The sequence below is a fragment of the Columba livia genome, chromosome 7, assembly GCF_036013475.1.
Source record: "Columba livia isolate bColLiv1 breed racing homer chromosome 7, bColLiv1.pat.W.v2, whole genome shotgun sequence".
In the NCBI taxonomy this organism is placed as follows: domain Eukaryota; kingdom Metazoa; phylum Chordata; class Aves; order Columbiformes; family Columbidae; genus Columba; species Columba livia.
The window spans coordinates 265,861-281,150 of NC_088608.1; the positions used below are offsets into that span (position 1 = coordinate 265,861).

The following is a 15,290-nucleotide window of genomic DNA, read 5'->3' on the forward strand; positions in this document are numbered from 1 at the left end:
AGATTCTCACCAAAATTGCTGGCGCGACCTTTGCCAAACCTTCGCCGTTGGGAATTTCCAAAGCTGGTTTCCTAGCAATACTTCCCCTACACACCTTACCATGCTAAGAAATTCCATGTATCCATTTTTCTTTAACCTTTGTTCCTGCTCCGCAGGGGCTGGACTGGAGGATCTTTCGAGGTCCCTTCCAACCCCTGACACTCTGTGATTCTGTGATTTTATACTGGAAATACTCCCTTTCAGTGACGGTGTTTTCAAGCTGGGAGGAAGTGTAATATCCTCCCCCCTAGAACCACCAGCTCCTAAGCCCGAACCTCATTACTGAAGTTTTCTTCACTCCACATTTACCAAGTTTTTAACTTTGAATGTTCAGTTAGCTAAACCTATAGCAGCCACGCTGCTCAGCACTGCCAGAACACCTTCTTGCAGGGTTTTACGTATGTAAGTCAATTTGCATGACTATCAGGATTTGATGGGCTCTATGAATAGATTTAAAGTCAGAAGTGCTTTTTCAGAGACTTGCTGTATCCCACAGCTTGGAAAAAGTCATGCTGACGTCCCATTTGTATCTATCACAACTGACAGACTCACGTTTTCTGGAAGAATGGTTCAACTATAAGGCAGAATTTCACACAGATTTCAAAAAATTATACATGTCACTTGTTCATCAGAGCTCCAAGTACGATCCTGGTCTTGGTGTCAGTCGAATTTACAGATCTAGGAAATATGAGCGCGCACAGAAGCAACGGCCTCAAGGATTAGCTGATGCCAGATACAGTCCTAGAATGACTGATGTTCCACAAGTCCTGGCCTAGCCAATACCTACTAAAAACCACGATAAAACACCCTCTTTGACGTCTAAAATAACTTAGGTAATGCTCATCTACTCCATTTGGAACCTATGCTTTTTTCGTCATATAAAAATACTTTCATACTAAAACCAAATCTACAGAGATATTGAACAGAAACACCCCATCATTAAGAACATCCTTTCTTCTGCCTCAGGACTCTACCTGCAACGGAGTTTGGCCGCGGCATCACGAGAGAGCCGGAGCCCTGCGCGTAGGGGGCGGGCCCCTCTGCCGCCCTGGGCAGGCTCTCCGCAGAGCCACGGGCGTCCTCCTCCGCCACCGGTGAGCAGCCGTCTGTCCTGCGGTCGTGGCTCAGCCCCTGCTGCCTTCCAGCTCTCACACTCCCATCCTTGCTCCATTCCAAACTGGATCCACTACGATCATCGTTTTCTGATGAACTTGTTATAGTTGCTGAAAAAGAGAGGAAAAAAACAACTGAAGTACACACGAGAGGAAAACGGTGCGCTAGTGTTAACATGTGTTACAATTTCCATACTGAAATGGCATTTTGGGCCACCAGATATTCAAGTTATTTCTTCACTGGATGTTTTGTTGAACTTCAGGAGTTTTATTTATCTAAATGAGCCAAACAACGCAGCTTCTTAGACTGGGAAAAACACCTGAGAAAGGAGGCAAGAAAGTGTTCTGAAGAACCCAGTTTTATCTTTACATCTGTGTAATCTGTGCTGCGGGCTGGCGGAATGGACAAACCACCAGGACACGTGTGACTTCATAGGAAAAAATCACCTACTTCACCAAAACATCTCAACTTTTTAAAAATTAAAATTCTATAACATGCTCTGCAAATTTTCAAATCATTCGGTAAACATGGAGACAACATCATCTCATCAAGAAGTAAAAACAGCATCTAGAGCAAGAAAAAGATTTAAATGCATCTTCTTGATAATTTTTGAAGACTAATATTTTACAAGAATAACTCAAAATTCCATTATTTGAAAAACCTTGCACAGTTCTCCCAAAGCTGGGATGCTTTGCACAGGCTCGCGTGCCCAGCACCGCGTGTGTCGTGCAGCATCGTGACCGCGGGTGCCGCCCAGACCCGCTCACCCAGCACCGCCGGCACGCGGGAACTGGTCCTGCGGAGAGCGCCCGCCCCGAGCTGGGTCCCGCTCTCCCTGCCGCGAGCGCTACCCTGCGCCCCCAGAACAGCGTGCACGGCCAGGTGTGCCTGACCAGACCCGCTGCAGCACATGAGCGGCGCTGCAGATTACGCTAAACACACTCATTTAGGTTTTTGAAGTATTTCAGTGTACTGCAGTATAGAGTCAATCAGAGACTCAAACAAAGGCTTTTCTCTTTGCTTGTTTCTGATGTCATTAAAAACCAACCATGAGACATTTACAGATAATTTCTTAATACTATGTGAAACTTTTCCATAGCAAAAAAGCACATCCTACTGCCAACATTTCAGAAGCTGAAAAATAAGCAGCATGGAGCTAAAGAGATCCTCAGCTAAAAGGCAACTAAAGACCACAAGGTGTTTTGGATGCTGCCCTACAGAGCAGCAGTTTTCCCAGCTGCAGTGATTTGCCCAACCGAAAGCTGAACAGCATCACATGCATTGTCAGGTGCTGCAGGGGCCCACGGGTGTCCCAGAGTCACGGGGTGCAGCTGCAGCTCCTCGGGACTGTACCTGACCTGGTACAAACACAGTGCTGCATTCTCAGGGTGCTGCAGGGGCCCACGGGTGTCCCAGGGTCACGGGGTGCAGCTGCAGCTCCTTGGGGCTGTACCTGACCTGGTACAAACACAGTGCTGCATTCTCAGGGTGCTGCAGGGGCCCACGGGTGTCCCAGGGTCACGGGCTGCAGCTGCAGCTCCTTGGGGCTGTACCTGACCTGGTACAAACACAGTGCTGCATTCTCAGGGTGCTGCAGGGGCCCATGTGCTGCAGCTGCAGCTCCTCGGGGCTGTACTTGACCGAGGCCTCCTGCAATACCTGCAGGTGTGAAGAACTTGTGCTCCTGAAGTCCTGCTTTAGTAACGTGGGATAAAACTATACTAGTGTGCCCACATAAGAACATTTAGCAAATATATGCTGGTTTTGCTATGTTTACTAGTGAAATTACTTTGTCTCATTCAAAATGTTTTCAATAAACTCTCATGAAATCACTGAACAACAACTAGTTTTTATTAAATGTTAAGCCAACACTCAATGCACTTTGACCACTTGAATGCAACAGAGGAAAATACAAAGAAGGACAAGAGGGTATCAGGATTAAAAAAACTCAACCAACCAACCCAAACAAACCAACCAACCACAACAGAACCAACACATATCAATGCCAGTTTAACTAATGATGTCTATGTGAACTGTGGGTCCTCTGCAGGCTAACGTTTTAAATGTTAAGGCTATACGTGTGGTGAGTCTACACCTGGCTGCCCAAGCCATCAGGCGAGCCGTCCCTGCCCCCGGGCCTGCACGGCGCTGCGAGCGCAGACGGCGCCGGGGCTGGCGCGGCCCCCCGCGGCACCGGCCGCTCCGCCCGCCCCCGCAGCGCCGCGGCCTGGCGGGAGCAGCTGCTCCTGCCCCCCGGCCCAAGAGCCAGAGCTCGCGTTCTGAGAAACACCAATAGCGGCACACATTTTAGAGGCAGCAGAAGAAAAAGCTCTTCGGGCATTCCATTGGCCTTTGCACACAGCTCAGATCGTACTTCCAGATGACAAATCTATTTCATTTTTATGGTAGTGCCGAAAGGATCTGCCTCCTCCTGAAGTATGAAATATTTTAAACTATGATTCGTTCTGGAGTGAAATGCAGCATCAGGAAACCTGGCTGCTCCAGATTTCCGTACTGAAGCAGTGGTAGGAATCCAGAACAGCCCACACTTTGGCCAGCAGCTCAGCCTTTTCTCCTACTTAGCTCACTGTGCAAGGTTAAAACCTGGCTCTACTGCTACTCTGTCACACTCAGCAAAAGCAAAGAAGAACTCAACGACAGCAGTACAGTATTAAAAAACCCGAAGAAACCCGCACCATAAGTAAAAAAGCAGGAAAGAAGAAAAGATAGATTTCCCATCAGAGTCTGTGGCCCAGAAAACATAGTGGGAGCAGAATACACTGGAAGCCTGTGTAAGTAGCTTGGAAGAGCAAGCTATGGTATTGTAATGGTTGGATGAACTCTGTCAAAGATGTTTGGAAACACATACTTGCTTAACATAACTTAAAACACTTATTTGCTACTACTAACAAATTTGAATGCACAGACATGTTTGTATTTAAAAAACAAAACCAGGGATCATTTTTCAGAGGTGCCTCTGATTTCCCTCCCTGGTTCCAGGCCTTTCTAGTGGAAGGGGTGCAACGTGGGTTGCCAAGGGGTGTTCAAGTTCTCCCCGAATTCGAGACAAATGACAGCTCAGAACCGGCAGGTGAGTTTTGATGGTCCCATGACCCTGAACCACATAACCCGACCGAAGGAGCTATGCAGAAGTTCCCCACCCACCCTCATGTCTTCTCTAGGGTTTTCCCCCTGCTCTCAGACTCTTACACTTCACAACTCCACCATTTGCTCTTCTCCCTGTATAATAATGTTTCTCCTATTTTGGAAGCTTCTTCCTTTTCGCTGATTCCAGAAGCAACTTCTATCAGTGGGTTTAAAAATATTAGTATTTACAAGGTTATGCAGTGGACGATGCAGTGTCATGCCATCTATAGTACTTTACACAAACACGAGGCCAGTTCTGACCTCATTTAGAACAGGGAGATACTCACAGGAGACCCCTTAGGGCAGGGAGCAGAGAGAGGGAAGATGGCACAAACAGGGCAGCCAAGAACTCGGAGCTTTTCTTTAGAATTGATCAGACTTACTGAAATATTTAGGTAGTTGGTAAAAGGAGCTACGTAACGGTAGCTGCCTCTCTCAGGATAACTGACTCCGGTTCAGACATCTATTTGGTGGATGATCACACAATTTCACCTCTTACATGATGCCCCATTTTAGCTTGATTTTCATGTCAATTACTCAGAAGTTTGCGCTGTTTTTAAACAGATTTATTTAAGTTATTCTCAGAAGAAGTAGCATCAATTATTTTTTCCTCAGCTGGCAATTAAACCAGCTTCACGGTACGCTGATCTTCACCATTTTGAAATATACTGCAGAGACGTATGTAACGGAAAAGGACAAAGGTAGAAGGCAACAAGAAATGGAGTGAAACAGAGCCATTCAGAGCCGTGCTGTCAAGAGAAGGTCAGTCTGTTCTGCAGACACTCACCTATGATGCCGCTGTCCCGGCTCTCCAGGGTGGAGCTGGGGCTGCTGAGGGTCCCGCAGGGGCTGCCCAGGGTCCCGCAGGGGCTGCCCAGGGTCCCGCAGGGGCTGCCCTGGCCGCCCGCGGCCCTGCCCAGGCCGGGCAGCGTGGAGCAGGGGCTGTCGGTGCTGGGGGACGTGGTGCTGCTGGTCAGCGTGGAACACGGGCTCACGCCCCGGCTGGCGACCGCGCACTGCGGGGCAAGAACAGCGCGGTTACTGCACGGACGGCGCACCGCTGCGACACGCACCCGGGGAGCGCAGCAACAACACAGCAAACAGCCCATTTGCAAGCAAAACCTTCGAGAAGCAGAAGCTTAGCGACATGATTTCAGATTGCTCTTAACAAGTGACCTGTGAAGAACAAAGGGAGTTTCACAGTTTGGTGGCAGAGTGGCAGATTGCTCCTCCATTAAACATTTCAGTGGACACCCCCCCCCCGCTCCCAGCATTCATTCTTTGGGTTAGAACCACCAGAACTGCAGTCTCACTATCAATGAAACTTGCACCGACGCACTGAGATTTACGAGGCCTGGGACTAAATGTGGCGAGGGGAAGGGGAGGAAAGAGACTGGTGGCTACGGTGCAGATGAGTTCCATATGCACAGGAGCTGCTCGCTGCTCCCCAACCCCGGAACGACAGAGAAAGATGTCAAACGGAAGCCAACTTCTCCGGAAAAAATTAACAACATGCCCCAAAAGCAGGCTCTTATTGTAACAAACCATGGCATTTTCCATCTCAGAAATTGCTGAAAACACAAGGAAAAAACAACGCTCCTCATAAATGTTCAAAAAAGGCAGAGAGCCCTAGAAGCTGCACACATTCACAGGAGATTAAACTTCCAGAAATGATGAGTCCATTCTTCCTTAAGAATGCAAGATCAACTCTCAATTTCAAAACAAATACATGCTTGCTATAATTAATGTACAATTCTATTACCATATCTCTATTAAAATAGATTGTATTTTGGTCAATATCAAGTGACTGCAACTAGCAAATAGAGGAAATAACATTACTCCTCTCAGAAACAGGATGAACATTAAATAGATTATTTTCCATTATCCTACCATGACTTCGCTTTTCTCTTCCATGTGAGCAGAAGCCGGGATCCCTTCTCCCAGCAAAAAGCCCAATCTTGTCATCAGTTCTTGTGCCGCAGGAGAACAGCTCGAGTCTTTGTCAGTTTTTGCTTTGGAGAGGGGGAAAAAAGTTGGTGAAGGTTAGAGTCTTATATCTGGAAACTGCGACAAGACATAGAAAAAGAGACAATGAAACGTAAATGCTGGTTCTTCTGTCAGCAATATATCTAAATAGAGAAGCTAAAGCCATTTAAACTTTCTGTCCCCCAGACTTTAAGTTGTTGGTGGGTCCTGGATTCTCTGCATATCGGCACAAACCCGGGGGAGAGAAAGGCCACCCTGCCCGTCAAAGCAGCAATGGGGCAGTGGAACAAGTCCACCGCCAGACTGGCGATCGACAGGATTCTTGTCCAACAGCAGCATCAAACTCAACGCTATCAGAGTTCAATGGCATTCTGTTCCAGTAATTTCTGTAACGTTTTCTATAGTGCTAAAAACGTGGAAGGTAGAGGTTAATAATACAGATGTTTTGTAATCTCACATTCAACACCACAAGTAACACCATACGTTTTTGTTGTGCTTCGTATGCAAAGGATGTGACACCAGTTCTAAATGTCCCATCTTTTCTGGTTGCAAAAACATGTGATTTTATCAGCAGAGCATTTTCAAATGTCTCCTGGTGCCCAGGCCCCAAAGGAGGCAGCCCTCGACTCAGCCAGCCGCCCGCGGACCTGCGCAGGGCCAGCCCCTGCCGCCGGCACCGTCCCACCGCGCAGCACCGGCGGCCCGCGGCCCGCCTCCGTGCCAACAGCTGCGCATCACCCGCCGGCACCAGCGCTTATACGGTATGGGTTCTTTTGTCCACTCAAAAAGGAACAGCATGTCGGGCTGTCCCGTCCCCGGGTATAATGGTCACTCATTCAGGAGCATCACCCAAGGGCTCTGAGGAAGAGCCCGCTGTGCAGAACGGGGCAGCCTCTGCTCTGGTCTTTCCTTCAGGGCTCCGCCAAGCCAGAGAGCGCAGGACAGTATTTACATGTATTTATAGGTATTTATATCCATTCTTCCCCAGAACCCGCGGTCTCTAACCACACACACAGCTGACATGCCCTGTGATTTGCAATAAATAGCACATTTTCCCCAAGACTGACAGAAAAACATCTGCCAATGATTTTAACTGAATATCTGGACCACAAGCACTACTTCAGCGATGTTTTGTTTTATGAGTGGCATAAACCCCGCGGTTTGCGAGCATCAGTAATTCACTGGTCAACAATCCTTCTTTCCACTCAAGCTCAATACCTACTTGAACACACACATATTTCTTAGTTTTGTGGACAGATTTGGGTTTTATGCTGGAAGATCGAATTACCTGATTCTCACTTAATCCCAAAAGGAGGAAGCCTATGAAACGGTGTCTTTTTAAAAGCAGATAGTAAAAACTTTTGCATCTGAGAATATTTTGCAAGCTGACAGGGTTCAGAATACTGGTCTAGAAAATGTATTTTCTTTGTAAAATCATCATTTTGAGGATTAAATTAGTCTTTCAAGTTACAATCCCGGAAATGACAGAGTTTGTGAAATCAACATCTTCATTCTATCCAAGTCACAAAACCCGATTATTATTATGTTTAAATGCTCGTGTTCAACATGAGTGAGCAAACGCTGGGCACAGTCCCGCACTCAGCCGGGCAGCAGAGACAGAGCCCAGAGCGAAGGCGTTCAGCCCAGCAGCTGCCGCTCAGCCCCTCGACACCGCGGTTTGAATTTGACCTTCAGCAGACAGAGAAACGAGAGGGACCGGGGAACCACGACACACTGAACAGGGCACACAGAACACAACCCTGAAAACCATTACAATGACCTCTGTTTCCACTAAGTATAAAAACCCCACTTCTTAAAAAAAGAAGATATTTGCTTTTAAAACTGTAGTTTCCTTTAAAATTTAAGCAAAAGGAAACAAAAAGTTGTTCAGGTAGAACCTCATCAGTTACGTGCAGTTACTTCAATGAGGTCGGGTAAACTGAAAATTCATCTAAAAACAGAAGGCACATGAAATCCATGTTACAGCGCACGGAGGCACACAGCAACGTAAGGGTCATTTTACTTTGGTCGTGACATTCACTGTCAAAGCCACACTGTCACACACTAGTCAAATTTAACAAATGCTGTATTTTCCAAGAATACCAGTTAACCACAGAAAAGCAGCTTTTCCCAGCTTCGCCAACACAGGAGTTACTGCCTTCTTATTTAGCAAGTCTTATGTTTCTGAAACGAAGCCCTGCACCCAGTGCAGAGCTACCAACTCGGAACCCATTTACACCAAAAACAAGTCCAGAGGAAGTCCAGCAGGCCGTTGGTGCACATGGACATTGGTACACGTGGCCACCGCCCTGCTGCAGCCCCAGAACGGACAGATCGCCCACAGGTGAAGGGACGCGTCTCCTCACCACGGGCACCTTAAATCTGCGAACATTCTCACAAATAAAGAGTTACTGTCTTACTGTGCAGGCTCCTCTGTACCAGTGTCCGCAATGACCCGCTGCTGCACACACAGCGCGTCCCGGCGCAGGTTCTTACCGCTCTGGCCGGGCTCTCCGTGCTCCGCTCCTTTTCTGGGCGGCAGCGCTGCCTCCCCTGGCACCCGGGGGCTCTCCACATACTTGGGCTTCCTGGCCGGACCTGCAACGGCAACGAGCCGAGTGTATCTAATTCTTTCCAGATGCACCGCAGGTTTCACATTTACAGTGTCTATCCTCTGCGACACAAAGCAAGCAGAGGAACTATTTCTTACATACACAGCTGCTACTGGAAAGACCAGCAAGCTGCTGCACTTCCCTCTTGTGAGAAACAAGTACTCTCCCTGGGCTCCTCGGAACGCAGAGCCTGCTGGAAAACAAACCCATCTGCTTGCTGTGACGAACCCGAAAGGGCTCCCGATACATGCAGCGAGTGACGTGTTCCGTGCTCAACTCAGACAACCTTCCTGGGCCTCCTTGGTTCAGAGCTTTTATCTTCCATCATAACGGGAAGACAATGTTGTTACCGGATCTCTGAAGCCAGGAGAAAGAGACTACGGGCAGACAGCCCGCAGCATCAACACGCTGAATAATTCACACCCGTGACGCTTCACATTACAGCGCACTTTTCCAAACACGACACGGGCCTGATCACACGGGATGGTGAAGATGAGCTCAACAAACTGAAGCATTAGTAGCTACTAATGGTTTCTGGTTTCATTAAACAGCAGCATTCCCAGTTCACGTACATACGAGGTTCAAACATATCGACTTCAGTATTAAGAAGAATTGTATGTTCACACATGCACACGCATACTTTTCTAAAATTCAACCAATTCACTCTTTCGCTTTTATATTCATGCTTTGGTTTCAGGCTTTTTATGATCCTGTTCTTTGCTAAACACGTTTTAGTGGCAACCAGAGGAAACGTTAACTACCAGAAAAGGTACGTACACGGTGCACGCAGAGCGCGGCCACGCGGCTGGAGCTGCACCGGGTACCAGCCACATCCTGAGAGACAGCCAGCAAAACAAAGGCACTTGCAACACAAGCAGCTGTGGAGAAGCATGAAGAGGGCAGCTCGCAAAGTTATAGCCTCTAAAGCTAAGATATTCAAATGGCATGGGGAATGCAAACATCATCAGCAGTGGTACTGAAAATAAACTCTTGTCCTAAATTTCCATTAAGACAAACCCAATTCCTTGTAATGAGCGCAACAAACCACTTGAAACTTGCAAAGTTTTAGTGAGCTTGAGGTGTGGTGGGTGATTCCAATGTTTCATGCAGAACAACCTAAATATTGCCTGGAACTCCCCAGAAACAGAGTCAATGGCTGGGCTAACAAAATACAAACCCAGAGTTATTTCTGCGGATTCCCCAGCTTTGACAATCCACAGGGATCTTCCTTTCCTGTTTCAGTACCACCTCTTGCCATGTTACCGAGCTGCAGTCTCGGGTTCCCTCTCTCATCATCCTAAGAGCAGGAAGAAAGTTTCCTCACTTCAAAGTATGCCCAATGTGCTTCAGTCAAATGACTTTTAAGCACGTACAGCGACAAAGTACTAGAGGAAACCACGCTACTGGCAGCATTCCACTTCTGCACCTTGCACGTTTGTGTATTACTGTTACGATTTTATTAACAATAACAAGATCAGAGCCTCAAAAGCAAGCATGCAGAACTCAGCACCTTTCGTGAAGAGCATTTCTTGTGCTGCTCCACAGAATCCTAAACTTCGGGTTACACTGTCACTCCATTCTTCAAACAAACAAACAAAACCTCAAGGCTGAAATCTGTCCAATTCAAATGGCACAAGCCAAAATGCTGGGACTCAGCTCACACTGTGTTCTACTGGCTCTCTCAAGTGCTAGATGGGAAGAGAAGGGAAAGAAGAAAGTGCAACCACAAAATGGCAACAATATTCCATTTTGGGAACTCCTAAAAGTGCACGTTTTCACCTCTGACCAGCCCGGCAAAAGGTGCAGCACGGAGCACGCAGTGCTGCTCAGCACCCGAGGTTCACGGGCGTTCTAAACTCCGCGGCTCCCCCACGGCAATGGCAGCAGCACACCAGCATCTGGCGAGACAGCCACGAACCCCGCTGCTCAGCTAATGGACGTCATATATGAACGTTTGTTCACCTCCCTGTCTGGAAACTACGAGCTCATCCCATTTTCTAAACTCAAAGCTTAGTTCCCAAGTATCACCAGAGGGTGCTCTTTCAGTGCTGTTCCGGAACAAAAACAAGGGGCATTGGCCTTGGTGAAAGCAGCTAAAAATACCTTCCTTTGAAACAAAGTCACATTCTTTAAGGAGACAATAAGCCAAATGTGTCATTTGTAAGCAGAGGTACAATTAGATGTACCAAAGCTGAACGACAAAACACAACCATTCTGAAAGAACCAGAACAACACGTAGCAGCCCTGTAAAACAGATCAGAATGGAAATATCTTCAGCATGTATTTTTAACACTGTGGAGGAGATCCTCTATTGAATTTTCTTCCTCACAAAATAATGGGAAAGTGACTTAGAGTTCTTGCAACTGCAATACATGACATTGCAGTAACTAGGAAAAGTCATGGTGAGTTTATTTTCACGCACTAATGTGGAGTAGGACACGTGGATGAAAAGGGACCCACTGAAACGTGACCTGTATCTGCACAACAGCAGCTCTTCTCCAAAAGCATAAGACGGCTGAACTGGGTCTGAAAAAGGTTCATCCGGAACAGTATCTTACCAGGAGCAAACAGTGGAGCAGAATCGCCGTTAGGGAAGCCGCTCTTCCCTGGCCCCCTGCTCTGACCTGTGCTCGGTGGGTCTCGTCTCCCGGCTGCTCACCTTCTGTTCCACAGTTCTGGATGCGTTTTCCTTCCAAGAACTTGCCCTGGCCTTTCTGTCAGTGCCTGCACTATCTGCAAGTCAACCCAACGTTGCATGAAATACTAATTGTACTGTCTCCTTTTCCCACCAGTTGTGTTTCTCCCAGGCAGAAGAACGCCAGCGCAATCCATTGAAACAGTTCCTCTGAGAGCCCTTCCACCCGGTCGCTCACCGCCAGCCCTGCTCTGCTCTTCCCGCGCTACCGTAGATCTGTACCGCTGCTGTCACCAGAGTCAGAGCCGTCCTTCACTCCGCTCTTCGGCAAAAATCCCATTTCCTTCTTCCCTACAAGGACTTCTCTATCTTCTAGAGCTGTTTGGCACACAAGCCACTCACAGTAAGAGATAAAACAACAAAATAACATTCTGTGGCTCAAAATCTTTATGTGAACTGTCAAAACCAACCCCAAATTATTTAAACATGAACCGAGACTACTATTTTTAAATTTCAAAAGGAGAAAGTAGATATTGCTGGGCAACTTAAACCAACCATGCTTTTTACAAATTCTATGTACTGTGCTGTGGCAATTCTTTGAGCAATGTTCTTTCTTTAGTTTTCTGTAAAATGGGTCATTAACCAAGACATTTCCCGGTGCTGACAAAACCTGACTTTTGACACTTTCTTCCTGGACCTTATAAACTTTACAACAAAGAACCTCAAAACCGTCGAGTATCTCAAGTACCAGGAACGTGGACAATTTCACTGGACACACACGCTCTGACCTGAACGAACCCAAGTGACGCTGGCGTGTTGGAATGATCTATATGTCCAGAATGCTGATAAAGAGGGAACCAGACGCAGCACCTTATTTAGCAAGGCTCGCTCGTAAGTGAGCGGTCATTAGTAAGGGCACAACTGTTGAAAACGAATGAGCTTCTTGTCACAACTTCAGCAACAACTTATCTATTAATACATTTAGGTATGTAGATATGAGTAAAATAAATGAAGCATAAAAGCCACAAACAACATCCACTCTTACAGTCACTAAGATATGTGCAAACAGGGGTCTCTGCGGCTGCCTTCTACTTAACTGATACACTAATCATAAAGAACCAGTTTTAAATGTATTCAGACACTTCAATCTACAATCACAATCTTCAATTGTGATACTATTTACAATAATTATTTGCCATATGGATTAATCTATTTACCAACTGCCTCTTCCCCTGGGAACATGCAAAAAGCATTCACTGCTCTTTTTCTTATTGCAAAGGATTAATAGGGTTTAACCGTGTTACCTCCACGTGAAGCGCACCCGGAGCTGTTCAGTGCTGCGAAGACGCGCGTTGCCCCGGCGGGACTCACCTGGCGACTTGGCGCAGGCCCTGGCGTGCAGCAGCCCGGGCTGGCGCGGCAGCAGCGGCGAGGACGGCAGGGACATGGACACCCCCCTGGCCAGGGCCGCCCTGCGCGCGTCCTCGGGGCCCGGCCGCGTGCCCCCCGGGACCTCCGCGCTGGGCACCGACGGCGCAGCGACCTGCGTGGCGCTCTCCGGGCAGCACTCCCCTGCAGGAAACAAAGCGCGGTCATCCGTCAGACACCGAAATGAGATCATAGACCCGCACTGAAATACAGGTGTTTAACAGAGGAAAACCTATTTGCCAGCAACCATTCAGCATGACCGGTGCCACCGCGCAGCCTGCGGGGCAGAACACAGACAACCACCAGGAAAACCTAAACAGACGAGAAAGCGAGATTGGATTTTACTGTAATAGAGACAGCAAGGGGGAAGAAAAGCCTCACTTTCAACAAAGTACTTTTCAGATGTCACCCTTAGAGCTGCAAATAAAGTTTCCTATGAAGATAAAAGTATTTTTACAGCTGAAAAGGTATTTTACAATCACTGTGATGTCCTGAAAATCAAAATCATCAGCAAATGTTGTTTGCTGAACTAGTTAAAGGAGAAATCTAGTTGGGTTACCCCTTCCACTCAATTACAAGGCGTGTCACTGAAAAGCACACCCATAGATGGACAGTCTGAGCTCCCGTTTTCTGTTTGGAGTCCGTCCAGTTATGTGCTGTTTGACAGCAGCAGTGGTTTTGTCTAAGGGAAAAACAAGCTATTGGTTCACAACATACTAAGTGGCGTATAAAAACGGGGAAATGCACTCAAAATGGAGATGTCTCCTGCTGCTGAAGGAAAAGCACCTTCAGCTAAATCACAAATATCTTTTCAAAACAACCAAAAAATGCATTGCTCCCAGTAAAGACTCGAAGACGGCAGAAACAGCTGCCAGGGTGTCCTCGTCAGATGACACTGCGACACGAGCAATCACCATCTAATTCACGGTCTTCTTAGCAGACTTCTGATCACTGACTTAATTCTAACTTATTCTTGTACTTTGTACATGCAATGTTCCACCAGGGAACAGAGCTGAACACACCACTGGCACGACTCTAATCAGTAAATTCACATTATTTCATCATGAGAGTAACTTGAAAGGTATTTTAGAATCTATACATACATGCCACTGTATCTTAGAATTTCTCTTACACTAGTGCTCCGATTTCTTTTCAATCGCCTGTTTTGCTCATCTTACAACAAGCTTTTGCCTATTGTTACTCACGTACGCATGGTGTTCAGACACAAGAGCTCTTTAGGGCAAACACATCACACCCTGAGGAGGCCCAACCGTGCTGGCATCACCTACGAGGACACCAGGTCCTCGGTCATGTCGGAACACGTTAAACAGCCAACTATTCTAGTGAAGCAGGAAAAAGCATCTTAGAAAGGAAAAATGGTTAGCACACAATGGAACAGCAGGCCAGCCCATAGACACGGGTCATTGCAAGAAAGCAGAAACCGCACAGTTCCTCCTCCGGGACCTCGCTACAAGACTGTTAGATAAAGGTGACACCCCAACAACACCCCAGGAACAGGGGGACCCACCAGAACACACCCCGCAGCCCTCCCGACACTGTCCCAGCCACGGGCACAGTGTGGGGTGGTAAGCTCCATTTCACACGCCCATAGCACGCTGTCCTGGGTCTCTGAACCCAGCCTGTATATTTAATTTAACCTAATCCTGCATTTGCTATTTTGTATTAACCGGGCTGTTGACCAAACGTACACATTTCATCCACCTTACAGCAAAATTCCCGTAAGATATTTGGATCTACATACATGACAAGACAGACCCAACCTCAGCAGCTTGTGGGATCCACAGAGCAATACATGGTGCTTCCACACACCTGCCGTTAGGGAAGCAATCCTTGAAGAACGCCTGGGTAACAGCTGCCAAAACACGACTGGTTACAATGCCCACGTGCCATCGGATGCCACACACTGATGCACACAAAAAACAAAACTGTTTCTAACTTAAAGGTTAGTACTTTCAAATATTGTAGCTACCAGAACAATTATTTAAACTTGCATGACATTTCTTGGTCCCTATCCCAATGTAAAACAGACAAACATCAGTTTTGGAGTAGGAGGAAGGTGACATCTCACAAGCTTTTTTAATACAGTCAAACTAAAACACAAGGAAAGGTCCTGTGAAATCACCTTCTTAGTTTTAAAACCTCCGCGCTGTGTTTTCCAGTGCCAAGCACCCTCTGGGCAGCAAAGTTTCATAAGCAGCAGTCAGCACCAGAGTTCTTATTCAGCGGTCAAAGTAACCATGGAAGCAACTTAATAGCTTTAAAAACCACACACAAAAAGCTTTGAGAACGGAAATCAAATCCCAGTTTAG

The 15,290-nt window shown here is 47.1% G+C and overlaps 1 protein-coding gene across 3 annotated transcripts in view; it reads right to left on the reverse strand.

The window, feature by feature from the left end:
• The window catches only part of TANC1 (tetratricopeptide repeat, ankyrin repeat and coiled-coil containing 1), a 67,654-nt gene that overhangs the window by 22,139 nt on the left and 30,225 nt on the right, over positions 1-15,290 (reverse strand). For 2 of the 3 annotated variants that reach the window (XM_065070088.1, XM_065070089.1), the window contains exons 3-7: positions 12,904-13,104; positions 8,782-8,883; positions 6,190-6,311; positions 5,087-5,315; positions 1,014-1,262 (exon numbers count right to left, since the gene is read on the reverse strand). In XM_065070088.1, the coding sequence (XP_064926160.1) occupies positions 1,014-1,262; positions 5,087-5,315; positions 6,190-6,311; positions 8,782-8,883; positions 12,904-13,104 (903 nt within the window). The remainder of the gene's footprint in view (positions 1-1,013; positions 1,263-5,086; positions 5,316-6,189; positions 6,312-8,781; positions 8,884-12,903; positions 13,105-15,290) is intronic. The other variant, XM_065070090.1, reaches the window with a different exon arrangement.